The sequence below is a fragment of the Astyanax mexicanus genome, chromosome 1, assembly GCF_023375975.1.
Source record: "Astyanax mexicanus isolate ESR-SI-001 chromosome 1, AstMex3_surface, whole genome shotgun sequence".
Taxonomy (NCBI): Eukaryota; Metazoa; Chordata; class Actinopteri; order Characiformes; family Acestrorhamphidae; genus Astyanax; species Astyanax mexicanus.
Window position 1 is genome coordinate 50,675,547 of NC_064408.1, and position 25,442 is coordinate 50,700,988.

Consider the following 25,442-nt stretch of genomic DNA (forward strand, 5'->3'; position numbering starts at 1 on the left):
TTGTATTTATGTTCATTATTTTTAGACGGGTAAAAATAAAGCACAAATAGACCCTTTAAGACTGCACAAGCCTTGTACCACTGTTTATACCATTATGTAAAATGTTGTTACCAGTTCAGCTAAAAAAAAAAAGCTATTCATAACTCTCAGCACATCATTTTTGGTTGTCTTATCACCCTAAATTAGTTTAACCATAAAATAACTATATCTACACTCATAAAAATGGTTGTCTTGATTGAGTTCATGAAGAACCATGTTTGTATGCTTTTAATACTTCACTTGAAGTTCTTCATGCTGATATATCTCTTTAACAATCATGGTTCTTCATGGGACTAACACAGCGCTTCTTCACCAAAACAACTCTGGTACTTGAATCAATTCCATTCGGGATTATAAAAAAAAGTGAACCAGCCTGCATTTCCACCAATTTTAGTGGAACCGTCAAATCGTCACATAAAACATTATTCCCGCTGCAAATGAACATTCCTTGTTCTGCAACCTACTTTTGTTGGTGGAAACGCGGTGAACCGGTTCAAAATTAGGTTCGCAAACCAGAATGGTGCCGGTTCCATTCCGGTGGAAACAGGTATTAGCAGACCGGTATTAGCAGTATGCAGCATTAGCTACAATAGCCTCATAGCTCCAGTGCAAACTTAAAAGTAAAAAAAAAAAAATGTCTTAGCTGGCCAACTACATATTGGAGGGAAAGACAATGCAGCTCTTAAAATCCAAACAGTGCAGCTACAAACAGAGCAGTAATGGAACTTTTTTAACTTGTAGAGTTTTTATAACCAAACAGATCATATTTTCTCGTCCTCTTTAACTCAAAATCTTTCAATAAACATTGATAATGGAACTGTGATATACTCGCATAATACACTTGAGGTTCGTGCTATAGCGTGTAATATTGGCACTGCTGTCAATATTAAACGTTACAGCACTTCCTCTCGTGTATTATTGCTTAAATACTGGATGTTAAAAGGGAGTTTGGAAGACCTGCATATATTTTGGATCTGGAGATTTACTAGCATATGGCTGGTGATTATGCTCATTTGTAATTTGTAAAGCTACCAGATCTAGCTCTTGGATCTTACCCTATGTTCTAATCCCAATGTTTTTCCAGTCTGTGAGGGTACTCAGACGTTTTAGTAGGGGTTAAAGTTAATTACAGCGGACTGACTTTGACGCTAAGTGATTAGCTGGATCGTGTTTTGAGCCAATTTGCCCGCCTGTCTCTGTAATTGTAGCAGTGTAGAATTGCCTCGTTGACTGGAATAAGAAGGACAGGGCTCTTATACCTTAGGAAATCAAGCCACTGAACTTTAGAAACACTAACTGAGGCATTGTTTAAAGGCCTGAATGGTTAAATTGTTGCTGTGGTAGTGCGAAGCCTTGGGACTTGAGCTTGAAATGTTATGTATTTAACATTTATCTTCCCTTTTTTTTCCACAGAACCAAGACTTCCGGATGAGTGAAGGACTTCGTAATATGTTTGTCGAGGACTAAAGTAGAGAGTGTTAAAATGTGAAAGCTGGTAATGAACTGCTCGGAGAACACTGCCGCTCCTGAGCTCTACAGTAATAGACAGCGGTTACATCTGAATTCCTGAAGCACTGCAGTGGACCAGTGTGTGTGTGTGTGTGTGTTTGGGGGGGAGTGGGTGGTGTTAGGGGTTATTATTCACCTTTTCCAGTGACTACACAAAGCCATGATGTACTTATTGACGAAAAAGAACAGGAGTCAAAGGGGATGACATCAATTTGGTCAGGGTAGGGGCATTAAGGGACTGTTCACCGCTGGGGGAAAAAGGGGGTTTTCGCTATTGTTTTCCTCACAATGAGGCCATCATTGTTCTGTCTGCCCTGGGAGAAGCACAAGAATGATGTGTTAACTTGCTTTTAAATGTTCTCGAACAAAATGTTACCTTTTGTGTGTGTGTGTGCGTGTGTGTGTTTGAGGCATGCTTTGGGTTTCTAATTGTTATAAAATAGTACCTTAGTCTGCGCAGACTGAAATTAGCGAAGCCAAAAAAAAAAACTAAAAGAGCCAGGCAGTTCAAAAGAAACGTTTTTGAAAGTCATTTAAATTTGTTGGATAGTAATCTCTGTTAATTATTCTTAGCTGTAGTTAATGATTGTGGAAATTCTCTAGCTTCTTTCTTTGGTTTACATTGTTAGAATTAATGTTCTTTTTTCTTTTTGCTGTTAATTGTTCGTACAGCGTCGGAATATGGCCATTGTTATGCTTGAATAGCAATGGATAGCAATGAATTTCAAAACATTGCAACGCAGATGGAAACAGAGAGGATGATCATTTTTGTTGTCTTTTATAAACTTTGCACTGCTGTGAAAATAAAATTATTTTTCCAATTTAACTTCAAGTCTTTCATTAATTCTTCTTCTTCTTCAAGAGACGCACTTTCCGCGACGTTTTCTTTTCTTTGTTTTTCTTTGTTAAGAGACAGTTATCAGCAGAGTCTTTAACATTCAGTCACACTTCCACCAACACACCATTAAAAAAATCTGCTCATACGCACAAACACAAAGACTTTCAGTGATTTGTCATTTATTTCATCAGTTGGGTTGCAGCTAAAAACTAAAGAAAGTGTCCTCTTTTGTGTTTCTGTTTGTCTCTCCTCTGTGTCAAAATTAAAACTGAGTATAAGGAAAAGACAGTGTTCATGATCAGAGGCACACATCATTATCTGTCAAACGTGGTGGAGGTAGCAGTATCGCTTGGCAGGTTTAGCTGCTAATGGACCTGAGTCACAAGTGTTTATTAATGATGTGCTAATAGAAGTAATAGGTTCACAGATTCACAGTAAAGATGGATAATGACACAACATACAGGGGTTGGATAATGAAACTGAAACATGTCATTTTAGTGTGGGAGGTTTCATCACTAAATTGGAGCAGCCTGGTGGCCAATCTTCATTAATTGCACATTTCACCAGTAAGAGCAGAGTGTGAAGGTTCAATTAGCAGGGTAAGAGCACAGTTTTGCTCAAAATATTGCAATGCACACAACATTCTGGGTGACATACCAGAGTTCAAAAAAGGACAACATGTTGACGCACGTATTGCTGGTCCATCTGTGACCAAGACAGCAAGTCTTTTTGATGTATCAAGAGCCACGTTATCCTGGGTAATGTCAGTATCCAGCAAGAAGGATGAACCACATCCAACAGGATTAACTGTGGATGCAAGAGGAAGCTGTCTGAAAGGGATGTTCGGGTGCTAATCCGGATTGTATCCAAAAAACATAAAACCACGGCTGCTCAAACCACGGCAGAATTCAATGTGCACCTCAACTCTCCTGTTTCCCCCAGAACTGTCCGTCACCACAATTAATTATTGTGGTCTAAAACCAGGTGTTTTAGTTTCATTGTCCAACCCCTGTACTTTAAAAAGCCACCAAAAATTTCTTAAAGGACAGATGTTGATGGCACTTTAATGTCTGAGTCAGTCACCTGACCTCAATCCAGCTGAGCTGCCTTCCATTTCTTGATGTCAGACTAAAGCAAGAAGAAACACAAACATGCAGTAGCTGAAGACGGCTGCAGGAAAGACACAGCAAAGCATCTTAAAAGAGGGAAACTCAAGACTTAATTGACACTTAATCATCAATTACTCTTGAGGCTGTGAAAATGGAAGTTCAATGTAAAAAACACAAAATTTCCTAAACAATTAATGCAGCATTTTTATAAGACCCCTGATAAATAAGCGTAAAGTCCACACTTTGAGCACAGTTACAGCATGATTGCTTCATTTCAAATCCACTAAAGTGATTATTATCAGAGCAAATATCCACCTTCACTGCAGACCCAGTGTGCTGATGTAGGATCTGCTGCCTGTGCTCCTACAGCATAATCACATTTATAAGACATTTCTCCAAAATGTAATTAAATTACTGAGGTGTAAACAAAGTCATTCAGAGAAGTTAGATGAGACATTCCGAATGGCCCTGAGCAGAGTCCATTTGTCTCCTGCTGTCTGAACAGGCACTGCTCATTACCATCATTAGCTAAATGTTTAAATGTTTATACTACCGCAGATGACCTCTTTTAACAAATAATCATATAAAAACCATCTCAAATCAGTGTTTTGCCTTTACTACAATAAAAAGTATTATAAAATTATTATAAAGTGCCTTAATGAATTAGGAAATAAAGGTCTAAACAAAGCAAATAAGGTGAAATGGTCGATACTTGGAATTGGTTATTTGTTTGAAAAGCTTATTGATAACTTTTAGAAGCAACCATCATACCAAAAAATAAAAAAATAACACCACTTAAAAATGACGAGTTTCTTTGATTTTACCAAATTAAAAACCTCTGGAATATAATCTAGAGGAAGATGATTGATCACAAGCCATAAAACCTAAGTGAACTGCTTGAATTTTTGCACTAGAACTCTTATCCAAAAGCAGAGTGTAAGACTGGTGGAGGAGAACATGCCAAGATGCATGAAAACTGTGATTAAAAACCAGGGTTATTCCACCAAATACTGATTTCTGAACTCTTAAAACTTTATGAATATGAACTTGTTTTCTTTGCATTATTTGATGTCTGAAATCTCTGCATCTTTTTTGTGATTGCAGCAATTTCTCATTTTCTGCAAATAAATGCTCTAAATGACAACATTTTTATTTTGAATTGGGAAGAATTGTTGTCTGTAGTTTATAGTATAAAACAATGTTCATTTTACTCAAACATATACCTATTAATAGCAAAATCAGAGAAACTGATTCAGAAACTCAAGTAGTCTCCTAATTGTTTCAGAGCTGTACATTTGTACATTTTTTGTAGAAATAAATCATACTTGAATATTGCACAAAAATGACATGACAGGTTAAAAATCTAATTTTAGAGAAGAACTGGGTTAACGATACAAGCTTCTTTTTTTGGAAATAAAACTTTTTTTTCTGTATTTCTAATGATTTATATTCATTCAAAGGTATTCATTCAAAGGTACTGCCCAGAGGATGGTTTTAAACGATTTGCTCAGCACTGTGTATATAAAGGTCCTGTACTGCCGATGTGTGGGATGAGTAAGTGCATTAGAACAGGACAGCATAGGAAGAATACCGACAAGTTTATTCGGTTGGTGAGGTCATGCACACAGCAGCTAAAGGATGTTATTCAGCTTTGTACAGAGTTCTGTCCCTCCCGTCCCCAAGAGTCTTCACTTATTTGCTAGCATACATATTTGGTCCGACAGCAACCAAGCCACACATAATTCGACACAGTTTTTACACACACATACATATTACATATATATGCATGGTTAATCAAGTATTGCATAAATTTCTATACCCAGAGTTCATCCTTGATTTACTGACAAAGAAATTTCTAATTTCACACACATTAAAATGTTTTTTTTTGTTTGTTTGTTGTGTTTGTTTCCCAAGGTTAAGGAAAATCTCTGTAAGGATTCTGGTGTAGCTAAAGCTGTAGTTAATTACAATGAAAAACTAGGAGGGTTTTAACTGAACAGTACAAAGTGGCTCGCCAAATACCCTTATATTTTAACTGTTATCTTTACGCAAGAGGAAAAAATGCCATTTCAAAATGTTCTATACATTCAGTAGTAGCTGGACGAGCGTTAGGTACAGTCAAGATGGTTAGGAGGTCTTAGAAAAGTTGCTCAGAAAATATAGTGCATCTTTTGTGTGTTTAAATCTAAACTGCAGATGATGTCTTGTACTTTTTTTTTTTTTTGACAGCTTCTCAGTGCAAAGGTAATGTCCATATGTGACAAAGCGATATTGTTAGCACAAAGAGAGTCAAGAAAAAAAGAAACAACTACATTATTTATCATATTGTTTGTAATTGTATTATGTATATTGTTCACGGTTTCAAAAAATCTGAAACCGTTTGCTTTTCCAGTTGTGTATCCCCATGCTATCAGTAGTCACAAGTGTCGTATCAAAACGGAATGGTTAAAAATTTCATTTAAGTAGGTTTACAACATTACTGCTATATAAAGTGAAGTCTTATAGAATGTTACGTCTGCGAATGATGTGCTTCTGAATCTGGACATTCCTACTGGAAAACCTGAATTATCAGCTATTGTTTAGAAATATTTATCGCATAATATACAAAAAAATGAAACATTGCATTGAGAGGCAGCTTAGAAAGAATCACCCTGGTAATTATTACAGTTATTAAGGCCTCTTAGTTGGAGTTATAGATGTTCTGTGGGGGAACGAAAAAAAAAAAAAACTAAATTATGCAAAGACAAACTAATGCAAATGCAAAACAATAGCCAATGCCGTGATTCAGCTTAAATCAACAGGAACATGAATTTTAAGGACGAGACACAATCGGAAAGGGTAATCAAACATTGAGGACCAACACAAATGATGACTAGCAATTAAAAAAAAAACAAACAAATAAAAGTTCACTGACAAGTTGAGAAACATGTAAAGTGAGTCCTACTGCTCTCTCAGTGCGGACTTCGCTAGCGACTGCATTCTTCCCTTTGATCTAGACACCTGGAGTAGGAGTCCACGTACGCAAGTCTACGAGAACCCATCTAGTGTGGCAGTGCCGTAAGTATTGGTCACATGAGTGTGTGTGTGTTTGTGTGTGTCAGTGTTCAACGGTGCAGGTCTACTTCAGCAGGCTCTGGAGCATGGCGGTGGCGTAGGTGGGTCGAGCCTGCCGGGTCTCGATGGCGGTCCTCAGGTACTGGATTCCTCCGCAGCGCTCCCAGATTTCCTCAAACTGCCGGGGCAGGATCTCCGCTCCTCGCTTACGGGTCAAACCAGTCTCCTCTAGACTCAGCTCACACATCTCCATATCGTCCTTACCTACAGAAACACACAGGGAGACAAGACATTAAAAAAATCCACCGTCTGTAGACACAATTACAGTGTTTAGAGTAAAAAAAAACTTGGGTACGCTTGCAGCTAAAGGTTTAAAGGACAACTCTGGTGTGAAATAAACTTTGGGTGTATTAAAACAAGATAAAAAGTACTTAGCCCTCCTCCGCTCTCCAGCAGCTTTCTGAGATCCAGTATTTTGTGCACTTTGCCCAAACAGGCTTTTTGAGTGAAATGGGGCATTTTTTGCCCCCGTTGATAAATCGCTTTTTTCACTATTATCCAGGCTCAAAATAGCTCCACACCTCATTGGTAGAATCCGGAGAGCTCCAACATTTAAAACAAGGCATTTAGAACTTTAAAACTGCACTAGAACTTTATTAAAAGCCACTGTTTACATCCCATAGCGTAGGTAAAACTCTGGACGCCACCATCCAAAATTTAAGTCACAATAATTCAACCTCAACGGTCGAGCAGGAATAGTAAAACAGTTGGAGCAATGTTTATGGAATTTGTTGTTGGTTCTTTGCATTCTGATATCAACATTAACCAGATATTTTCAGCAACTGATGGAATTAATGTATTTCCAAAGAATTAATTTTGCAATCTGCTCAACTATCCTACCTATTTGTTCGTGCTCGACAATTGATTTATTGTGACTTAAACTTAAGCTGTTGGCCCCCGGAGATTAACCTTTGCAACGGGATGTACACAGCAGCTTTTAATAAACTTCTTGTGCAGTTTTAATGTTTTAAATGTATTGTCTGGGCTCTCTTGATTCTAGCAATGCGGTAAGGAGCTACTTTGAGCCAGTGTAAAAAGCGATTTATCTCAAACTTTTCTCCGTCTTACTCATTCTAAAAGCCCCAAATGCACAAAATACTGGATTTCAGAAAGCTGCAGGAAAGCGGAGGTTGGCTTTTCAACAAAGGTAAGTACTTTTTATCACGTTTAATACACCCAAAATTTATTTTACACCAGAGTTCTCCTTTAAAGAAGGGTTTGAGAGGAGCAGAAGAAGTTAAAGTGCAAAACAGGTGTTTTGTACTAATCGAGTGGGCAGTAAATGGAAGTACAAAGTACTTATTTCTATTAAAGTGGGCGAAAGGTCAATTTCAATGTTTCTGATAAATTCCACAGTCGGTCCCAATAAAAGTAGTCAGTTTGTGGAAGTTCAAGGTAGTAAGTGATTTATTAAGGTGGTCATTGATCGAAGTCCATTGTGTGTGTTTCTAATAAAGTGGTCAGTAAGTGGAGGTAGAAGGTCGTTATTTGTAATGAAGTGGGCGGTTACTGGAAGTTCAAGGTAGGTGTTTTAATAAGGAGGTCCATTGAGTGGAAGTTCATTGGGAGTGTTTCTAATAAAGTGGTCACTGAGGGGAAGGAAGTTCAAGGTACATGTTTCTGATAATGTAGTCAATAGGTGTAGATAATAAATAAAACAAATGGGGGACTCACTGATTCCAATTCTCTGCTCACCTGCCACCAGTATTATTGGCTGTTTTTCTGGGTGTAGCTCCATTTGCCGGGCAATCCAGGGACCGTCGAAATGGGCGTACCACCAGCCCTTCTTCTTGTTCTGGGGGTCTTTGTACTGATCTCCTGGTCTGATGAAGGGGATACGGAAATATCTTTGCTGCCGGTTCATCAGGATCTCATGCTGCCGTGTGGGGATGGGTGGAGGTGCATTCTGCTGGGCTGTAGGAGCAGAGACATTGTTATAAAGGCTTCACGAGAATGTTACATCATCATTTTGAAGTTTGCCACTGGAGAAGCCCTGGATCTAGGGCACTATTTGACTGACTTCAGAAACAATGGAAACTATGGAAGTTTAAAATCAGTGATTAAATCTGTGTTTTTCATAATGATATATCATAATGATTATGCTACAACTCTACAATTTACTTAAAAAGCTGAAAAAAAAATCAGAAGTGTTACATGTTTACAGAATGATAAGTGGGATAACAGATGATTTTAAAAAGAGAGAAAAAGCTGTAAAATCTGTGGGTAGAAGTCAAGTGACTTTGGCAGCAGTGGCCTACAATTTGAGCAGCTGGTGATGTTATACACCAGTGCTGAATGTATAATTTCATAATTCAGAAGATCCAGAGAAATATGTGGGGAAACATACACAGAGTAAAACAAACTGGCTTTGAAACATTACTGTAAGAGACAAATGGCACAGACCTGGAGTTCTGTATTTGAGGGCATGTGGCCAACTGCAAAATGATGCATCACTTCAGAGGAACATTTTACTCCAACAAAGGACACTAAATCTCTTTCCTAAATCAAACTGTGTGGGATCTGCCACAGTTGTAGTTCATCTACAGAGACTCTGTTACTAGGACTGAAAGGAAAATGAAAGGAACAGGGCCCAGTTTTCATAGCTTAACGAGCATAGAGGCAGTGAACAGTATGCAAAAGTCATGGTTCGGTATATTTTTGTTTCTTGTTTCATTTTCATTGAAGACAATATTAACTTGAGCTAAATTCAGCTTGATGTGTTACAATAGCTTGCAACTAAGAATAGGGGTTGCTAAACTTTTTCATGCTCCTGTATTAATTCTTACTCAATAAAACATTTTTATAAATAATAAAATTCTGACAATTATTTGCACCTTTGTGTTTTTAGATGTGCTTTATTTGGTTCATATCTTCAATAAAAAACACATTAATAAAGCTCAATCATAGCTTGACTTCTAGTATAAACAAGCTCATGTACTGGATTGTGCTTCCCTCTTTAAATGATAGAGCAAGCATCTCATTATAAACACACTTTGGGCCCTATTTTAGTGAACTACAGCTCTGGAATAGGAGAGAAAATTTATTAGTTTCTTTGATTTTCCCAAATTAAAAAACACTGGAATATAATCAAGGGGAAGGTAGACAATCACAAGCCATAAAACCAAGCTGAACTGCTTAAATTTTTGCACCTGGAGTAAAGGCATAAAGTTATCCAAAATCAGTGTTTAAGACTGGTGGAGGAGAACATGCCAAGATGCTTAAAAACAGTGATTAAAAACCAGGGTTATTGCACCAAATATTGATTTCTGAACTCTTAAAACGTTATGAATATGAACTTGTTTTCTTTTGCATTATTTGACGCCAGAAACCTATGCATCTTTTTTTTTTTTTTTAGTTCAGCCATTTCTCATTTTCTGCAAATAAATGCTCTAAATCAAGGGATTTGGGAGAAATTTCCATAGTTTACAAAATAAAACAACAATGGTTATTTTACTCAAACATAAACCTATAAATAGCAAAATCAGAACAAAAAAATGATTTTAAACTTATTTTTTCCCAGAGCTATACATGTACCACATGCATACACAGAACCATGACTTTCATACCATATAAACCTACTATTTCACCCTTATGGGCATTTCCCAAAGCTGCTATATTTTCATGCAGATGCAATCATAAACCCTAAGGACTATCCAATTATGAGCAGCATCATTCCATAGCTCTTAAACAGCTGCGCTACACACACCACAGCTAAACACTGAAAAACTGAAGCAGAAAAGAATGGTGTGCCAAAAAGAAGAGGTGGAGAGGCACACTCTGCCTGTACCTGCTTCTCATAGCATATTAGGAGAAGCAGATCCTTCAAGAGGTGTCAGTCTTCAAAATTGAGAATGTGCAAGGCAATAAAAGCCAGTAGGAAAAACACCTGTGCCTTATTATTTTGTGTGCAGCTCTATGAATGGGTAGTTGGTTTATAATGTTGGCATTTATATTATATTTGCATTTTATCCTCCATATACATATTAATTGAGTGTAGAGTTGGTCCATAAATGTACGTTTGTTTCCATTACCTTAAAGTTAAACAACATTTGTATTATATTCCTGTACAGTTGGGTTTCCCTACTTTTAAGGGATGCAGTTAGACCTAAGGATCACACTGTACTTTTGAGGGGTACATTACAAAAGCTTGGACAGAGCTCTTCGCATATAATGTTTTTTTTTTCTTTATTTGTGTTATTTTCTACATTGAATTTTAATTTTAAAGACATTAAAACTATGAAGACACACATATAGAATAAACAAGCCAAAATATGTTTTACATTTTAGAATTTTCAAAGTAGCATCTTCACTCTGCGCTCCAACTCGTCACAAACAACTTGGGTTGGGTTTTTATATGTAAGGTGTTTGTTGATGCCAAACACTTTTTTGTCCACTACCATATGTGCTTTTGCACCAGAAGTGGCACAAAACTATAAACTATAAACTCTCTACCTCTCTAACTGCTATGATCTTGTATGTTCTATATGTTACAGTATGTTACACATCTCTGCACCTTATCCTCACTATACACTTTATTATGCCGTATCGGTACTGCACTGTCCTGTCTTTTTAATTGTCTTGTCTTTTGTATTTATTTTTATTTAGTGTTATAGCTTTATGTTGCATCGTCACTCCTGCACTTTTATTGCTTGTTGTTTCATGTCGTACCATGGTTCCAGAGGAACGTAATTTCACTACACTGTGTACCTGTGCTCAGATGTAATGACAATAAAAGCCTCTTGACTCTTGACTTGACTATCCAAAAGCAGTGTGCAAGACGGGTGGAGGAGAACATGCCAAGATGCATGGAAACTGTGATAAAAAAAAAACAGGGTAATTCCACCAAATATTGATTTCTGAACTCTTAAAACATTATAAATATAAACTTGTTTTCTTTACAATATTTGATGTCTGAAAGCCCTGCATCTTTATTGTTATTTCAGCCTTTTCTCTTTTTTTTTTGCAAATAAATGCTCTAAATGAAGGGATTTTGGACCTATAATACCCTATAATAGCTACAAATAGCAAAATCAGAGAAACTTATTATTTTTTTCCCAGAGCTGTCTATGTACCACATATTCTCCATGAGAATGCATACACAGAACCAGGACTTTGGTACCATATAAACCTACCATTTTACCCCTATGCATATATGTTCCTTTTTAGTTTTATGCCTTTAATATTAATCTACAGTGTAGTAAATAATACACAACAAAAAAACAAATATTGTGTCCAAACCTTTGACTGTTACTGTACATGTTCTGTACAGTACCAAGCACCACCCAGTAATGTAACCTTTTTTTAATCAAATGAGAAAAGTCACAACAAATGAATTTTAAAATAACTACTCTAATACATTTTCTGAACTGTTTTCATAGCTCACTGAAACTAAATAGGTTTGAAATGTTGATCGTTTTGCCTTCATATATTTTAGATTACATTTTAAGATTAGCTTTAAAAGGTATGTTTGTGAACTTTTTGTGACCACATGAGTGTAGCAACCTGTCTGCTTGCTATTCTGACCAATGTTAGCCATAAAACCAAATCATAATTATGAAAAAAAAAGCCATAAAATAAGGAATGGTCAACATAAGAAATGTGTGGACGATACATTAGGGTGCTATTGAATATTGAATGATAAAGTGTTGTATGCCACATGGGTTGGGGATACTCATTTTTACTAGTTTCTGTTTCTGTCTATTACTGTGTATTTTTCAGATTAGTTCCATAAACAAGGACAACAACAATTAAATCACAATTAAACCCTTCTTGAGTATATTCAGCCTGCTAAAAATGAATGAGTTACAATCCATGTCCACGAGGTGCTTTGCCTTAGCATTACATTCAATACAATAATGTCACATAATTAGCCTGTATTACTCCAATATATTTTAACAGGAGTCTTTCCCAATGGCCTATCAGTGGATTTTTCAACAGTATCAGGAGAATATTTAATTATGCATTTGTGGTAGGTCAACTAAACATCCTGGACAGTCTGTTGAGCACAGTTTAAAATAAAATAAAATCTCCACAATATGTATCCTTAAAACAAACAAACAAAAAAAACTGTTCTTAAGATGTACATCCATGAAAACAGGCCCTGTGAAGTAATCAAGGGATATTTAGTGAAACACAGCATATTAAACTACAAGCTTCTACAAATTTAGAAAGCTTGGATCAGCGTTTAATAGGCAGGAAAGGGTAGATCATTTATGCTGAAATTGTTAGTGATCTCTCACAGTTAACGCATAATCTGAATGTATGCTTACTGTATTACTATGGTGAATCTACAGCGTCATGCTTCAACTTAATTACTGCAGCATTTCCTTTATTAGATATGCTTTCATTAGATACACTGTGGTCATGAATGTTATTGAATTTAACCATGAAATCCCCCTGGAATATGTTCTGCATTTAGATAATGGAACAATAAAGCAAGCACGCTTTCTCACCACTACTCAAGTGCTATGGATAGTCTTACTTGTGTTAAATAAAAATTAAATTGTAACCAAGTCTACATTTGTACAAGGATGCTACAATAGTCTATAGAACTATATATACTGCTATACTAAAGACCAGGAGAACTCTTTGGTAATGATTTATCAGTAAGGGGAGAGAGGTCCTTAAGAGTGCATATTTAACTACAAGCTCTCTGAAGTTGCTGAAGGACGCAATGCTGTTCTAAAGAACAATAACTATTGTGACAAATAACATATTAAAAGCTAGTTTCAGGCTGGAATGCCCCTTAAAGGGTACAGCCCAGCATATGTGTTCCAGATGAAAATCGTTAAATGTGACAGATGATCATTTTTGACATTTATTAATTCAGTCTAATAAATGTATGGTCATTTCAGTCAGCCTGAATTTTCACCCATGTGTTTTGTCACATTGGAGGTCATATGTAATAAATGTAATTATACAGTCCCGCAGTCAAACACTACGCAGCGTACCTCATCACTTTAGCTCAAACCCATCGTTAAAGTGTCAGCATTACCTCAGCTGAATGAAAGAATTACGGGTTGTCCAGTCTTTTCATTTCTTGCGGGAAAGTGACTGAAATGTCAAGTCGATTACCGCTCCATTACTGATTTGATTCTACTCATTAACCGAATCGGCGGCTCCACAAAGTGAAGGAACTTCTACGGAGGCGTCAACAGCTCGACGTGAGCTTCCTCAACACCCCACCCTTTTTCTTCTTGGTGAAAATATCTTTTAAAAATGCCACATTAGCATATTCAAAAGGACAGTTCAAAGAACATGAAAAACGGAGCAGAAAATGGAAAAGAGACGGGCCGCAAAAGTTCAGATAACAAGCTTCGTCCCCGTGGCCCACATGCTGTTTCTACACTTCCTCAGAACACTGTCACACAGCCAGCATTCACAGGCAAGCACTAGCACCCAAGGGAGCATTTGGCAAAGAAGTGTTTTGGACAGAAAGAGCCTTTTTCATATCCACTGCTACATATGCCACCAATACCTTTACTGCTACAAATAAGCTCTAGCACAGGCTGCTTCGTCGTTGGGTCTGGGGAACGTCTCAAATCTCGGAGCTCTGAGAACTTCATTTCCACTGCCAAATGGGTTCTCATCGGCTGCAGCGCTTTCCTTCGGGCCGCGGCGGCAATGAGGAAATTGAGTTGCCTAATTTCACGCCACTCTCAATAATCAGTACTTGATTATGAATGCCTGAGCAAGTCTTTGGCTTTGTGCTCCAATAAGAAGTCAATTACGATGTTTTCGCTTTCAATCAGTCGGCGGACTTCTCTCCCCCGTCACACTCCCACGGTCGTAACAAGAGCGCAGAGAGCATCTAAACGCAATTTAATCAAATCGGGGCCATTTGGCCACCACTTTTTGGTGGGTCCATAAACCCATTATATTTCTGTCAAGATCAATAGATCCAGCTATTAACGCTGTGGACAGGTAGGCTCGCTCTCACTGCTCTGAGCATTGTTTGGTAAAACGGCTTCTTGCTTCAGAATAATATCAAGCATCCTATACTGGCATGCTAATAGCCCATTTCTTAATCCTGCTGCAATAATAACATGCGATAATAGAGGTCAAATAGAGGTAAGCCTAAAGATGTAAATGCACCTGTGCGCATGAGAGAGGCATGCCAGATTCCATGATACAGATTATACAGATTCTCTGACTATTAGCTTATAAAATAAGGAAATTAACACCGTAATTTTGCTCGGATAATTTACTGCATCCACCCACTCACAGCCCAGCCAGAGTGTCTTGCTCATCATTTCATGCTACTGGGAGCATCTAAACTTACTTTAGGGAGATTTAGGCCCACATGGATTACATTTATTTATCAGTGGGATATCTGTAATAATGTTAACGTTTAACGTTTCTTTATGCATGTACAAAATATTGCACAAGTGTTTCAGGAGGACCATCATATTTTCTATGAACCCTGAATCTCAAGGGGGTATATGATCATATAATCACTATGCATTATTTCTTAGAAAAAAAAAAAAATGTAAGTTAATACAGTCATCAAAATAGTCTTGGGACACTTTAACACACATTACCCTTTGTTAACATGACTGGAAGTTATAACTTAAAGCTCAAAAGACTGTCTCAGAGAAATGGCAATATACGATAATACATATAGTATCACCATAGCAACCAAAATAACACCATAAAAAAAAAATAAACGCAACAAAAAGTTATTTTTAATTAGTTTTGAATTGAACTGCTTTGAATGACATTTTCTGAAATTATGAAAAAGTTGCCTTTAGAAATCAAACGTTTTTAACATAAATGATCCAAATCTCTAAAATCTTTAAAATATATTAATTCAGATGGTAACCACTTTAACAGATGCCATGTTATGAAATGGTTATTCTTTTTATATCTTGTCTTAAATGATTCATGACTGATAAATATGTCAATATTTGTCATATATGCAATATATGTGTGTTCGAGCCGTTACTGTGTAATTTTTGACTCATCATCACCATTTTGATTGTCAGAAAAGGTAATTTGATCAAAATGAGTGGTATAAATATCAGTGCCTCTTTATTTTTAGGCAGAGGTCGGCAATTAAGTTTGGCCACAGGCCAGATATTTTCCAAGCCATTACATGATGGGCCACAAAAAAAATCTGTTTTGGAAAATGAAGTGAAATGGGATGGAGTGCTACAGACTAGTAGCTCTCCAGTCCAGTGGGTTGTTGAACCCAATTGCAGAACAGCTGATCTCAAAGCAGGTAAACTCAAGAAGAAAGGAAACAATAAATAAATAAACACACCACACTACTCATGTGCTATCGAACACATGTCGTCAGGGTCGCCAATACAGTACCGCTGCCCCGGCTAGTGAATTAGGACACGCCCTTATAAGGAGATAGGGAGTCCAAGAACGAGCGGAAACTAAAGTCACACCGTGCGCAACAGAGAGACCAGGGAGGAATGTAAAAACAAAAGCTGGCCAGAAAAGCATTTTATTATTATTTTTTCATTATCATTTATTATATTTTAAACAACCTCGCAGATGTTTCATGGATGCTGGCCACATTTGGTCCGCGGGCCGCTTATTGCCGACCCCTGATTTAGGGTGCGTTAAGTGTTTAGTGTATTCAGGTTGAGTATTTCTTTATGCTCCTGATAATATACTGAAGCTCATATACCTATAAATTCAATTGAATTATTAAAAAAAATAATAATAATAAAAAAAAAAAACTACTTAAAATTGACAAAAAGACTATTTGTCATCACTGTACACATTGGGAATGCAATGCAGCATTATAGCTTAAGCTTTCACTTTGATCGGCCTATTAACGAGCCTTCAGAAAAAGTGTTTAGCATGTATTTGTGCTTTGGGTCTTTTTTCCAAAGTAAGATGACAAATTAGGAGAATTATGATGGGATGTTTTTGAGATGTGAATCTAGAGGGGGCTAAAATAATCAGAGCAGGAAATTCACTGCCTGTACATTTCTCAGAGGGGAAAAACACTAACAGGGCTGATCTGGACAGAAATGAAATTACAGACTAGTAGCTGCAAACGAGAAAATTAGCTCAGAATAGGCTTTTGTCGTGGGCTGGTTGTAAAGGCGCTAAATCTGCCATTGGTGAGAGAGAGAGCACCCCATTAAATGCCGTAAGAACCTCGATTTTAACACATAATGACTTCTTTGAAGAAACCTGTAGAGAGTTTAGCGGTCTTTAACTTTCCTTCTGTCTACTTTTCTGACCCAAATGCACACATACATACAGCTTTTTTTTTTTTGACAGATAATGAGCTACATAGCAGCGCATTCACTTCCTTTCACCAACTTTCTAAGAGCCCATATGAGCACAGACTGATTTCCAGCAGGAGGGGAGGGGAAGGGGTCTAAGTCCAGGAGAAGCCTGTGAACCAGTAGCAGCGGGGAGGGAGGAGAGGGTGTTGGAGCAGTTATTAAGAGCCTGGAGTGGCTCGGCTGTTAGTGCTGTTACGTTACCATCGAGTAGCACTTACGCTCTTTTCTCGCATGTTGGGGGAGATCTGCAAACAAACAAGCTGTCTGTTACGCACTTTCAGCATCACATGGTGTGTGTGTTCCATATAAAGAGCTTCAATAGACACAAACAAGAACATCAAGAACAAAACTACAATATCACAAATAATGGAAAGGAATGTAAAGCACCTGATTCAACACTTTAAGCACAAGGGGTTAAAACACATCTTGAGGTCTTGAGGATTTCTATTCAAGCATTACATAGGAAGCTTTCATGTTTGATAAGGAACGTTACTGAAAATGATAATTGTAATAGAAAATATATAAAGTATTTAAGTAAATCTGATATAAAATATAATGAATAAAATCATAAAATAGTCTCACTTTTAAATCAATATAATTTTCAAACATACAGAATGAAAGGCTTTTGTATCACCTACACCTGTGGGGCATTTTAAGGGGTTAATTTTAAATTGGAAAATGATTAATAAAAAAGCATTCTGGAGCATTTCCATATAAGGCTTTGTCATTACAGGGAAAATATACAGGGATTGGACAATGAAACTGAAACACCTGGTTTTAGACCACAATAATTAATTGTCTCGACGGACAGTTCTGGTGGAAACAGGAGAGTTGAGGTGCACGTTGAATTCTGTCGTGATTTGATCAGCCGTGGTTTTATGTTTTTTGGATACAATCCAGGTTAGCACCCGAACATCCCTTTTAGACAGCTTCCTCTTGCATCCACAGTTAATCCTGTTGGATGTGGTTGGTCCTTCTTGGTGGTATGCTGACATTACCCTGGATACCGTGGCTCTTAATACATCACAAAGATTTGCTGTCTTGGTCACAGATGCACCAGCAAGACGTGCACCAACAATTTGTCCTCTTTTGAACTCTGGTATGTCACCCATAATGTTGTGTGCATTGCAATATTTTGAGCAAAACTGTGCTCTTACCCTACTAATTGAACCTTCACACTCTGCTCTTACTGGTGAAATGTGCAATTAATGAAGATTGGCCACCAGGCTGCTTCAATTTAGTTATGAAACATCCCACACTAAAATGACAGGTGTATCAGTTTCATTATCCAACCATTGTACATGGTCCAGCCTAGAGAAGAACCACTAAACTAGGCAAAGAAACACGTGAGTATTTGTATTATTCGCTATTTTAGTACCACAAGTATCCATGTACACCATTTGTGTGATACCTGCTGATCAAAGAGGTAAGATGAGTAGTTCTTGATTTTGATGAGCTCCTTTTGTACCTTGTGAAAGTGTGTCTAGGTGTCCCTAACCCCATCACATACCTGTTTTTTTTTTTTCTCAGCAAACCCATACATACCCCGAAAAATCTCATTTTAGGACCTTTTCTTCATGATTTATTTCTAAAGACTGCTCAGAACTAGCATATTCCCTAGTATCCTAAGGTCATTCAAGGGGAAATCCCCCTGAATTTCTAAATATTAGCACATTTCTATACTTATATACAGTGGCTTGGTGTGAAATGCTTGCAAAAGCTACAATCACACAGCTGTTATCACACTGTTGTTGTTATGAATGCACTGTTTTACAATATACTTTTTCTTTCCTGTGTGAAGAACACCTGGGGCTGATGCGGACAACAAGCCCCAGATGGAGCAAATCAGAGCCAGCCCAGTCCCCTCACACAGGGAGCAAGAGTTTGTGAGGTGAGCACTACAACCAAGTGACTTATGGGACTGTTATTTTTTGCATTCGCTAAACTGCACAGACACAGCTGTCTGTTGTCTACTGTACTTCCTGTCTATGTACCTTGTGTTTTGTTTTTGCACTAATTTCCCATGTTTAATGACAATAAAGATGAATTGAACTGAATTTAATACCATTTAGAAATTTTCTGAACCTGTGTTCTCTCTGTGTTCAGCTTAGAACTTGGTCATCATGGCCACGCCCCTTTTCCCAGGTGATATGCTACACATGTTTTGAAAGGTTTTGGGCCAAAACCTTCATATTAATAAAAGAAAGAGACATTAGGGCTTCGTAAGACTTTCTCACTAGTGTTAACATTTAAACATTCAATATGTAGATCTGTATAGATTCAACTGTGAATTTGGTTAGTGAATAAGATGTCTAAGGGAGTTTTCACACCAGCACTATTAACAGTAATGGTTAAAACGGACTCTGGTTTGTTTGAGCAGGTGTGAAAACAGTAATCACGCTCGAGTACGGATTAAAACAACCGGATTAAAACGACCTTAATCTGGTTTTGCTATGACCCAGCTATCAAATCTTCGAATCTTTTCACTGTATTTACTTTCTTGCTCCCACGGCAGACAATTCTGACCAATCAGAGGAGACAATGTGCTCACATGGTTTATTGGTGTGCATTTTAGTATGTTTAGGTTTGTGCCTATGTGAAACCAAACCAAACAGAGGAAGGAAACGCTCCAAGTAAATGTACTCATCAACTAATTTGGACCATAGAAACAAACTACAGGTGTGAAAACGCCCTAAAGTGTCTGTATCTCTCTATATGTGTGTTGTAGACTAATGATTTCAATTAATACCACTGTAAATAGTTTGGCTACAGTCAACCACTTAACAACAACTAACTACTCTAAAAGAATATTGTAAATACAGCTCTGGAAACAATTAAGAGACCACTTCAGTTTCTGAATCAGTTTCTCTGAATTTATTATTTATAGGTTTATGTTTGAATAAAATGAACATTGTTGTTTCATTCTATAAACTACAGACAACATTTCTCTCACATTCCAAATAAAAATTTGGTCATTTAGAGATTTTATTTGCAGAAAATTAGAAATGGCTGAAATAACAAAAATGATGTAGAGCTTTCAGACCTCAAATAATGCAAAGAAAACAAGTTCATATTAATACAGTTTTAAGAGTTCAGAAATAAATATTTGGTGGAATAACCCTGGTTTTTAATCACAGTTCCACCAGTTCCTTACACACTGCTTTTGGATAACTTTATGCTTTACACTCCTGGTGCAAAAATCCAAGCAGTTCAGCTTGGTTTGATGGCTTGTGATCATCCATTTTGATTATATTCCAGAGGTTTTCAATTTGGTAAAATCAAAGAAACTCATACTTTTTAAGTGCTCTCTTATTTTTTTTTCCAGAGCTGCATATACATATTATCTGTGCTGCATGAATACGATCCTATATTGCGAGCTTGTCTTTAAGTACTGAGTTCTACGGCACTGACAAGTCACACAGCAATAAAAGATATCTGCGCCATAAAGGAATATGAATGGAGAGGGAGGGAGAGCTGTGTGCAGCACCTCTCAGCTGGCTGTACTGGTATTTGATGTGCAGGCACTGGTTTAGAGTGCGTTTTACCTCTCTGACACGCATTATGGCCCATAAGGCCCCATTATCTGTCCTTGCTTGTCTCCTCAGAGATGAGTCAGGCAGCTTTAGCCGCGCTCTGTTAATAACAACAGTGGAGCGTGCACCAGTGCGTCACCATGGTGACTTCAGGCAGCGGGGACAGGAAGGCGGCAAGGGCTTATGGGCTGGAGGGAGGTGTTCTGATATTACTCTCTGCTGATAGCAGCTTCTACATCTGATCAAAATGCTTCCTTTATGTTGGTTTCTTTTTTAAATATTTATCTTCAATTGTAACCCATTTTTCACCAATTTGGAAGGCCAATGACCAAACCCCCTATCACTAGTAATGCCCCCAACACCAGGAGAGAGAAGGCTAGCACATAATTCATGTGACACATTTAAAATCAGCCACCGCTAATTTTCGAACTTTAATTAAACATGCCTGGAATTAAACATCCAAATCTCAAGGTCTTCCACTCAGGCATTACATAAACTATTTTCATATTTCATGAAGTAATATCAATGAAAGGCCTTCAAAATAGGTGTTTTAATTAGATTTTAATGACTGTAAACTGTAAAAAGTGTTCATCATATCCTGCACTTTCTAATTTGAAAGTTTGAGTCACAAACTATCTACGTTCACCATGCAAACTTTGGAGTTGATTCCTATAACTGATTTGAAGGTATTCAAGCTGGAGTAGAGAGTGATATAGTATAGTATATGTGATAGTATAGTATATGTGATATATGTATAGTATTGTGCAAATGTTTTAAGCACCTGTGGGAATTTCAGTAAAGAAAAAGCTTCTTATCTGTGAATAAGTGTTTATTAGTTCAGTAAAACACATTACAGCATTACAATAAATACGAACAGCAATTTTACAAAAAGCAGCGCTTTTAAAGCCCTGTTTTCCTTAAAACGTCTCCTAATCTCTCCTCATCTGAGTTTAACAGAGTTATTTTTTTATAGTTCTCATTATATCAACACATGGTTTGGTAAATTGGTACATTTGGTAAATCAGGTGAGCTGCTGATGGAACTGAACATAATATACACATGTTGGCTGATGAACATCCAGGAGAAATTTGGAACTAAACATTGTTCTACAGCTTGACTCACAGGATATAACACTTATACTTAGTTAAAATGAGAATTGCTTGTTATGCTTTACTGTATGTATGTTTATTTGCATCTTTTTTTAAATCATATGTGGTGCTTCTTTCAGGTAATAACACTTATATTGCTGAGATAAATGGATTACTGTTATTTGTTTTGGTGCCTGAAACTTTTGCACAGTACCGTAAATATGTAATTGTACTGCAGAACATTGATTTATGTATTTTCTACACTTCTAGGTCTTTCTCAGGCTAAGGCATGTTAACAGTTTAATTCTCCGCGTCTCAGTTTACAGTCATGAGGCTTGTACCTGCAAAACTCACAATTCAGCTCTGCAGCAGCAGCTACTGAATTATTCAGAATACATGAAGAGTCCTAAGTGGCTCTTGGTTCAAACAGTTAAACAGGAAAGAATGTTTAAGTACAGCAAGTCTGGGAAAGAGAAGACTGTAAGAGTATGTTCTTGTGTGTGTGTGTGTGTGTGTGTGTGTCTGGGGAGAGTCATCAGCGTTTCTGGATGCAGAAGTGAAAAGAGAACTCTGCCATGTCGACAGATGGTCAAAAACAGTCTTAAGCGTTTAATGGCAAGAGAAAGTTACTAAAATAAACTGTGTGAACATGTACACGAACACAAACCGTACATCCACATACCCACTATCTAGATCTAAGCTCACACAGACAGTACTACAAAAGTGTCTCCAAATTTGTTGCTAAGAACGCTGTGATTACTGTGTGACTACAGAGACATATGGCAGGGTGGGGCACAACCTATCACATTTAGATTTTGGTTAAGTAACATGCATAGAAAGTATGTGAGAGTGATTCATTGTATTATCATATCTACATCATTAAGTCTCGGCTACAAGAGAAAATGTAAACTCTGCTTTTAGCTCATACTATTTATAAACAGGAGAAACAAAAGCTTGTAAATACTTTAGAACTTAATTACATTGTAATAAATGGGTGAATTTGATTTTATTTATTAAAATTAATGAAAGAAGGGTAAAGAATAGCACGTGTCTCTTTGGATAAGTTCTTTTTAATAATCTGCTAATGCAGCATCAATAGTGGACCACATCACCAACTCCAATAAATCAGCTAACAGTCGCCTGTGATGACCTCCTTAGTACGGGTGGGCGATATGGCCCTAAAATAATATCACGATAGTCCATTAAAAAAAATCTTTCAAGGATTTACTACTGTAACAAAATGAAAAGTATTATTGCATATGATATGATATGGTTTATCAGATTTGTAACTAAAGTTATTCATCCAGAATGTCATGATACTAATAATGAACTCTAAATATCTCCATATATCCACGATTAAAGTAAAATAAATTATACTGGACCAATATAATCTGTCTCTTTTAGATATATAATGGGAAATGAGAACAGTGTGATTTTTTTATTTTGCTAAAAACAGCAAAAAAGTAGTACTCTGATGTGATAATTAGGAATGGGTGATATGGCATGATATTTCAGGGTATAATATCGTTCATGATACTCAAAAAAATGTTGCGATATTATTGCGTATGATAAGATATGGCACACCCCTACTCTTTAGGTGCTTTAAAACTTGCTTTAAATAAGATTTACTGGGTTCCCCCACAGTTTCAGTTTTTAGAACCTCTAAAAATTCTACAAGGAACTTATACTTTTAAGAGTTCTATAATTAATAACAATGCTTAATACCTAAGGTGAATAAATAAATGCCTAATGCCTAGGGGTGGTTTTTATAGGTGCTCCTCTAAACTAATTTCAGAGTATAAAAGTCTCTGGCAAAACCCATATTTATTCACTCATATTTTTGGCTCTTGAAAACAGCAGCTGACCTTCTTGCTGTGTAAACATGCAGATTATCAGGGAAAAAGGACAACAGATGTTGAGAAAGTTTATCCATCTTGTGTGTTTCATAGACAAATTACTGAATTCAAATCCTAACCTGTATCATGTTATTTGTAAACTTTTTTTTCTTAATCAACTTCATTAATTATTTGCCACTGCCATATCTCTTTATTCTCAGGTGTGTGTCTGTATAAACCCTAGGAAGGTTTCCGTTCTCACCGAAATCCGTGACTGATTTGGGCGCTCTCTGCTCCGTCTCAGTGTTGCGCTTCTTGTTCTTGGACTTCCAGGCGTGGTAGACCTTCAGCCTGCGGTGGAACTCCTCCCTGCAGGCTGCCAACAACTCGATGTCTGCGAAGAGGTGGAAAAAGACAGAAAAGCCAGATCAGACAGACAGCAAATTGAGCTTTCGCTGTCTGGCAAAGGTCAAACACAGATGAGCACACACTGAAGCGAGACAAGAGAGAGAGAGAGACACACAAACAGAGCAGACTTCTAGATCTCCGCTGCACTCGGAATTGAAAGCCAGCAGACTGAGATTATGTCCCCTACATTCTCTTTGCGTTAAAAGTTTTTTTTCTGCTAAGTTTATGGGTTAAGAAGTAAAATAAACAAATAGAATGTGTCTGTATGAACCCTAGGAAGGCATCCATTCTCACCGAAACTTGTGGCTGATTTTTGTATATTTTATTTTTCTGCTCAGTTTATTGGTTAAGATGCAAAATAAAAAATAAATTGTCAGAATTGTCCACAGAGGAACCAGATGTCTAAACCATTTTGATGTCTAAATCTTATGACAAATGATGACTGTTATTAGCAACACATACAAAAGTCATGTATAGGGTTTGAGTCAGTACACTTCTGCAGTGAAGCATTAATCCAGAAATGTACACTGAGGTCTTATGTAAACATATGCTCTATACAATTCAAAGCAATGGTTGCAGGAAAAAGGCAGAATGGATATGGGACTAGAGTGCCTGCAGTCCTAATCTGTCTCCAGTAGAGTTTGGGTGGAGAATTTCGGAACTAAAAATGATAACCCCATACTGTTACACACCTTAAAGGTCACGTATCCCTAAAATCCCTTCTTCTTGTTCTTTGTGAAATACAGTACGTCTCTATGAGTTGTTTATGAGGCTGCATATGAAACTGTTTCTCAGCCTCCATTGTCTGCAGTAGCTAGTAAAAGAAAATATTCAGAAAAACGAGTCAATCAGGAAAAGAACCGCATCTAGCAAGAGGCCAAATCCTGTCTTTTTGTGTTTTTTAATGATACCTTAAATAACCACTAGGGGAGCACGGTTTGACAAGGTAGCACAACTCGACAAAACACCAGTCAAAGCGACGGCCATTCGGTCGAATTTTATGATATAGAGCGGACTCTGGGGCTTCAACATGGTGAAACTCCCCATACAGAGAATTACCGCATTTTAGTATGTGGTAGGCCCCTGGGGTTAGGGGCGTACCCACTGTGACCCGGAAGGAGGAAGCGCACAGATAACACAGACACGGGGAGTAAATGAACTCAAAACTTACCTTTTATTTCGGCTTTAAAATGCCCTCCACCACACCCAAAATAACTTAAACCATAATTATGGCCCAATGGGGCTCTAGAGTCTGTATAATGACCTTTAGTTTAGTTCTAATGGTCCGTGCAGCCTCAGCCCTCAGCTCCCCAGTCAAGAGTTCTCCTCAGTGAGCTGAGGCTGAGTTTTTATACCTGTCCCAGCCGGCTGCTTAATCAGTCCTGAATGCACACCGGCTGGGACAGACATGGCTGTGAGTTCCGGCGTGGGGCGGACCCACGGTTCCCCCGCCTCCTCACGCCACAGTCCCTCCCCCTAAGCTTCCAGCCACCAGGGTCGAAGGTGAGGCGTGACCTGGTGACTGGAGCGAACGAAGAGAGGCGGGGTGAGGAGAGCGGGGGATGCAGTTCGTTCGCTTGGGCCCCCCCCTCCAGAGAGAGGCCCGTGGAGATGGCAGCCCACCTCCCAGCCTTAGTCCCCCAGCCTCGCGCAGCGGCGGCTCTCGGCAGCCCCGCGGCGGGAGGTGCGGCGGCTCTCGGCAGCCCCGCGGCGGGA

General features: G+C 37.8%; 2 protein-coding genes across 13 annotated transcripts in view; one reads left to right on the top strand and one right to left on the bottom strand.

Annotated features, from left to right (window-relative positions):
- Positions 1-2,374, top strand: part of LOC103023947 (interphotoreceptor matrix proteoglycan 1) — a 50,359-nt gene extending 47,985 nt beyond the window's left edge. For all 4 annotated transcript variants that reach the window (XM_049479579.1, XM_049479574.1, XM_049479578.1 and 1 more), the window contains one exon: positions 1,453-2,374. Coding sequence is in view for 1 of the 4 variants with exons in the window: in XM_049479578.1 (XP_049335535.1) it covers positions 1,453-1,471 (19 nt within the window). In the remaining 3 variants the exon portion in view is untranslated. The remainder of the gene's footprint in view (positions 1-1,452) is intronic.
- Positions 2,375-5,076: 2,702 nt separating this feature from the next.
- The window catches only part of myo6a (myosin VIa), a 167,087-nt gene continuing 146,721 nt past the window's right edge, over positions 5,077-25,442 (bottom strand). For 7 of the 9 annotated variants that reach the window (XM_049479598.1, XM_049479596.1, XM_049479582.1 and 4 more), the window contains 4 exons: positions 23,581-23,712; positions 17,081-17,107; positions 8,305-8,523; positions 5,077-6,813 (listed from right to left, as the gene is read on the bottom strand). In XM_049479598.1, coding sequence (XP_049335555.1) covers positions 6,614-6,813; positions 8,305-8,523; positions 17,081-17,107; positions 23,581-23,712 — 578 coding nt within the window. In that variant the 3' untranslated portion in view covers positions 5,077-6,613. The remainder of the gene's footprint in view (positions 6,814-8,304; positions 8,524-17,080; positions 17,108-23,580; positions 23,713-25,442) is intronic. The other 2 variants (XM_022665059.2, XM_022665044.2) reach the window with 1 other exon arrangement.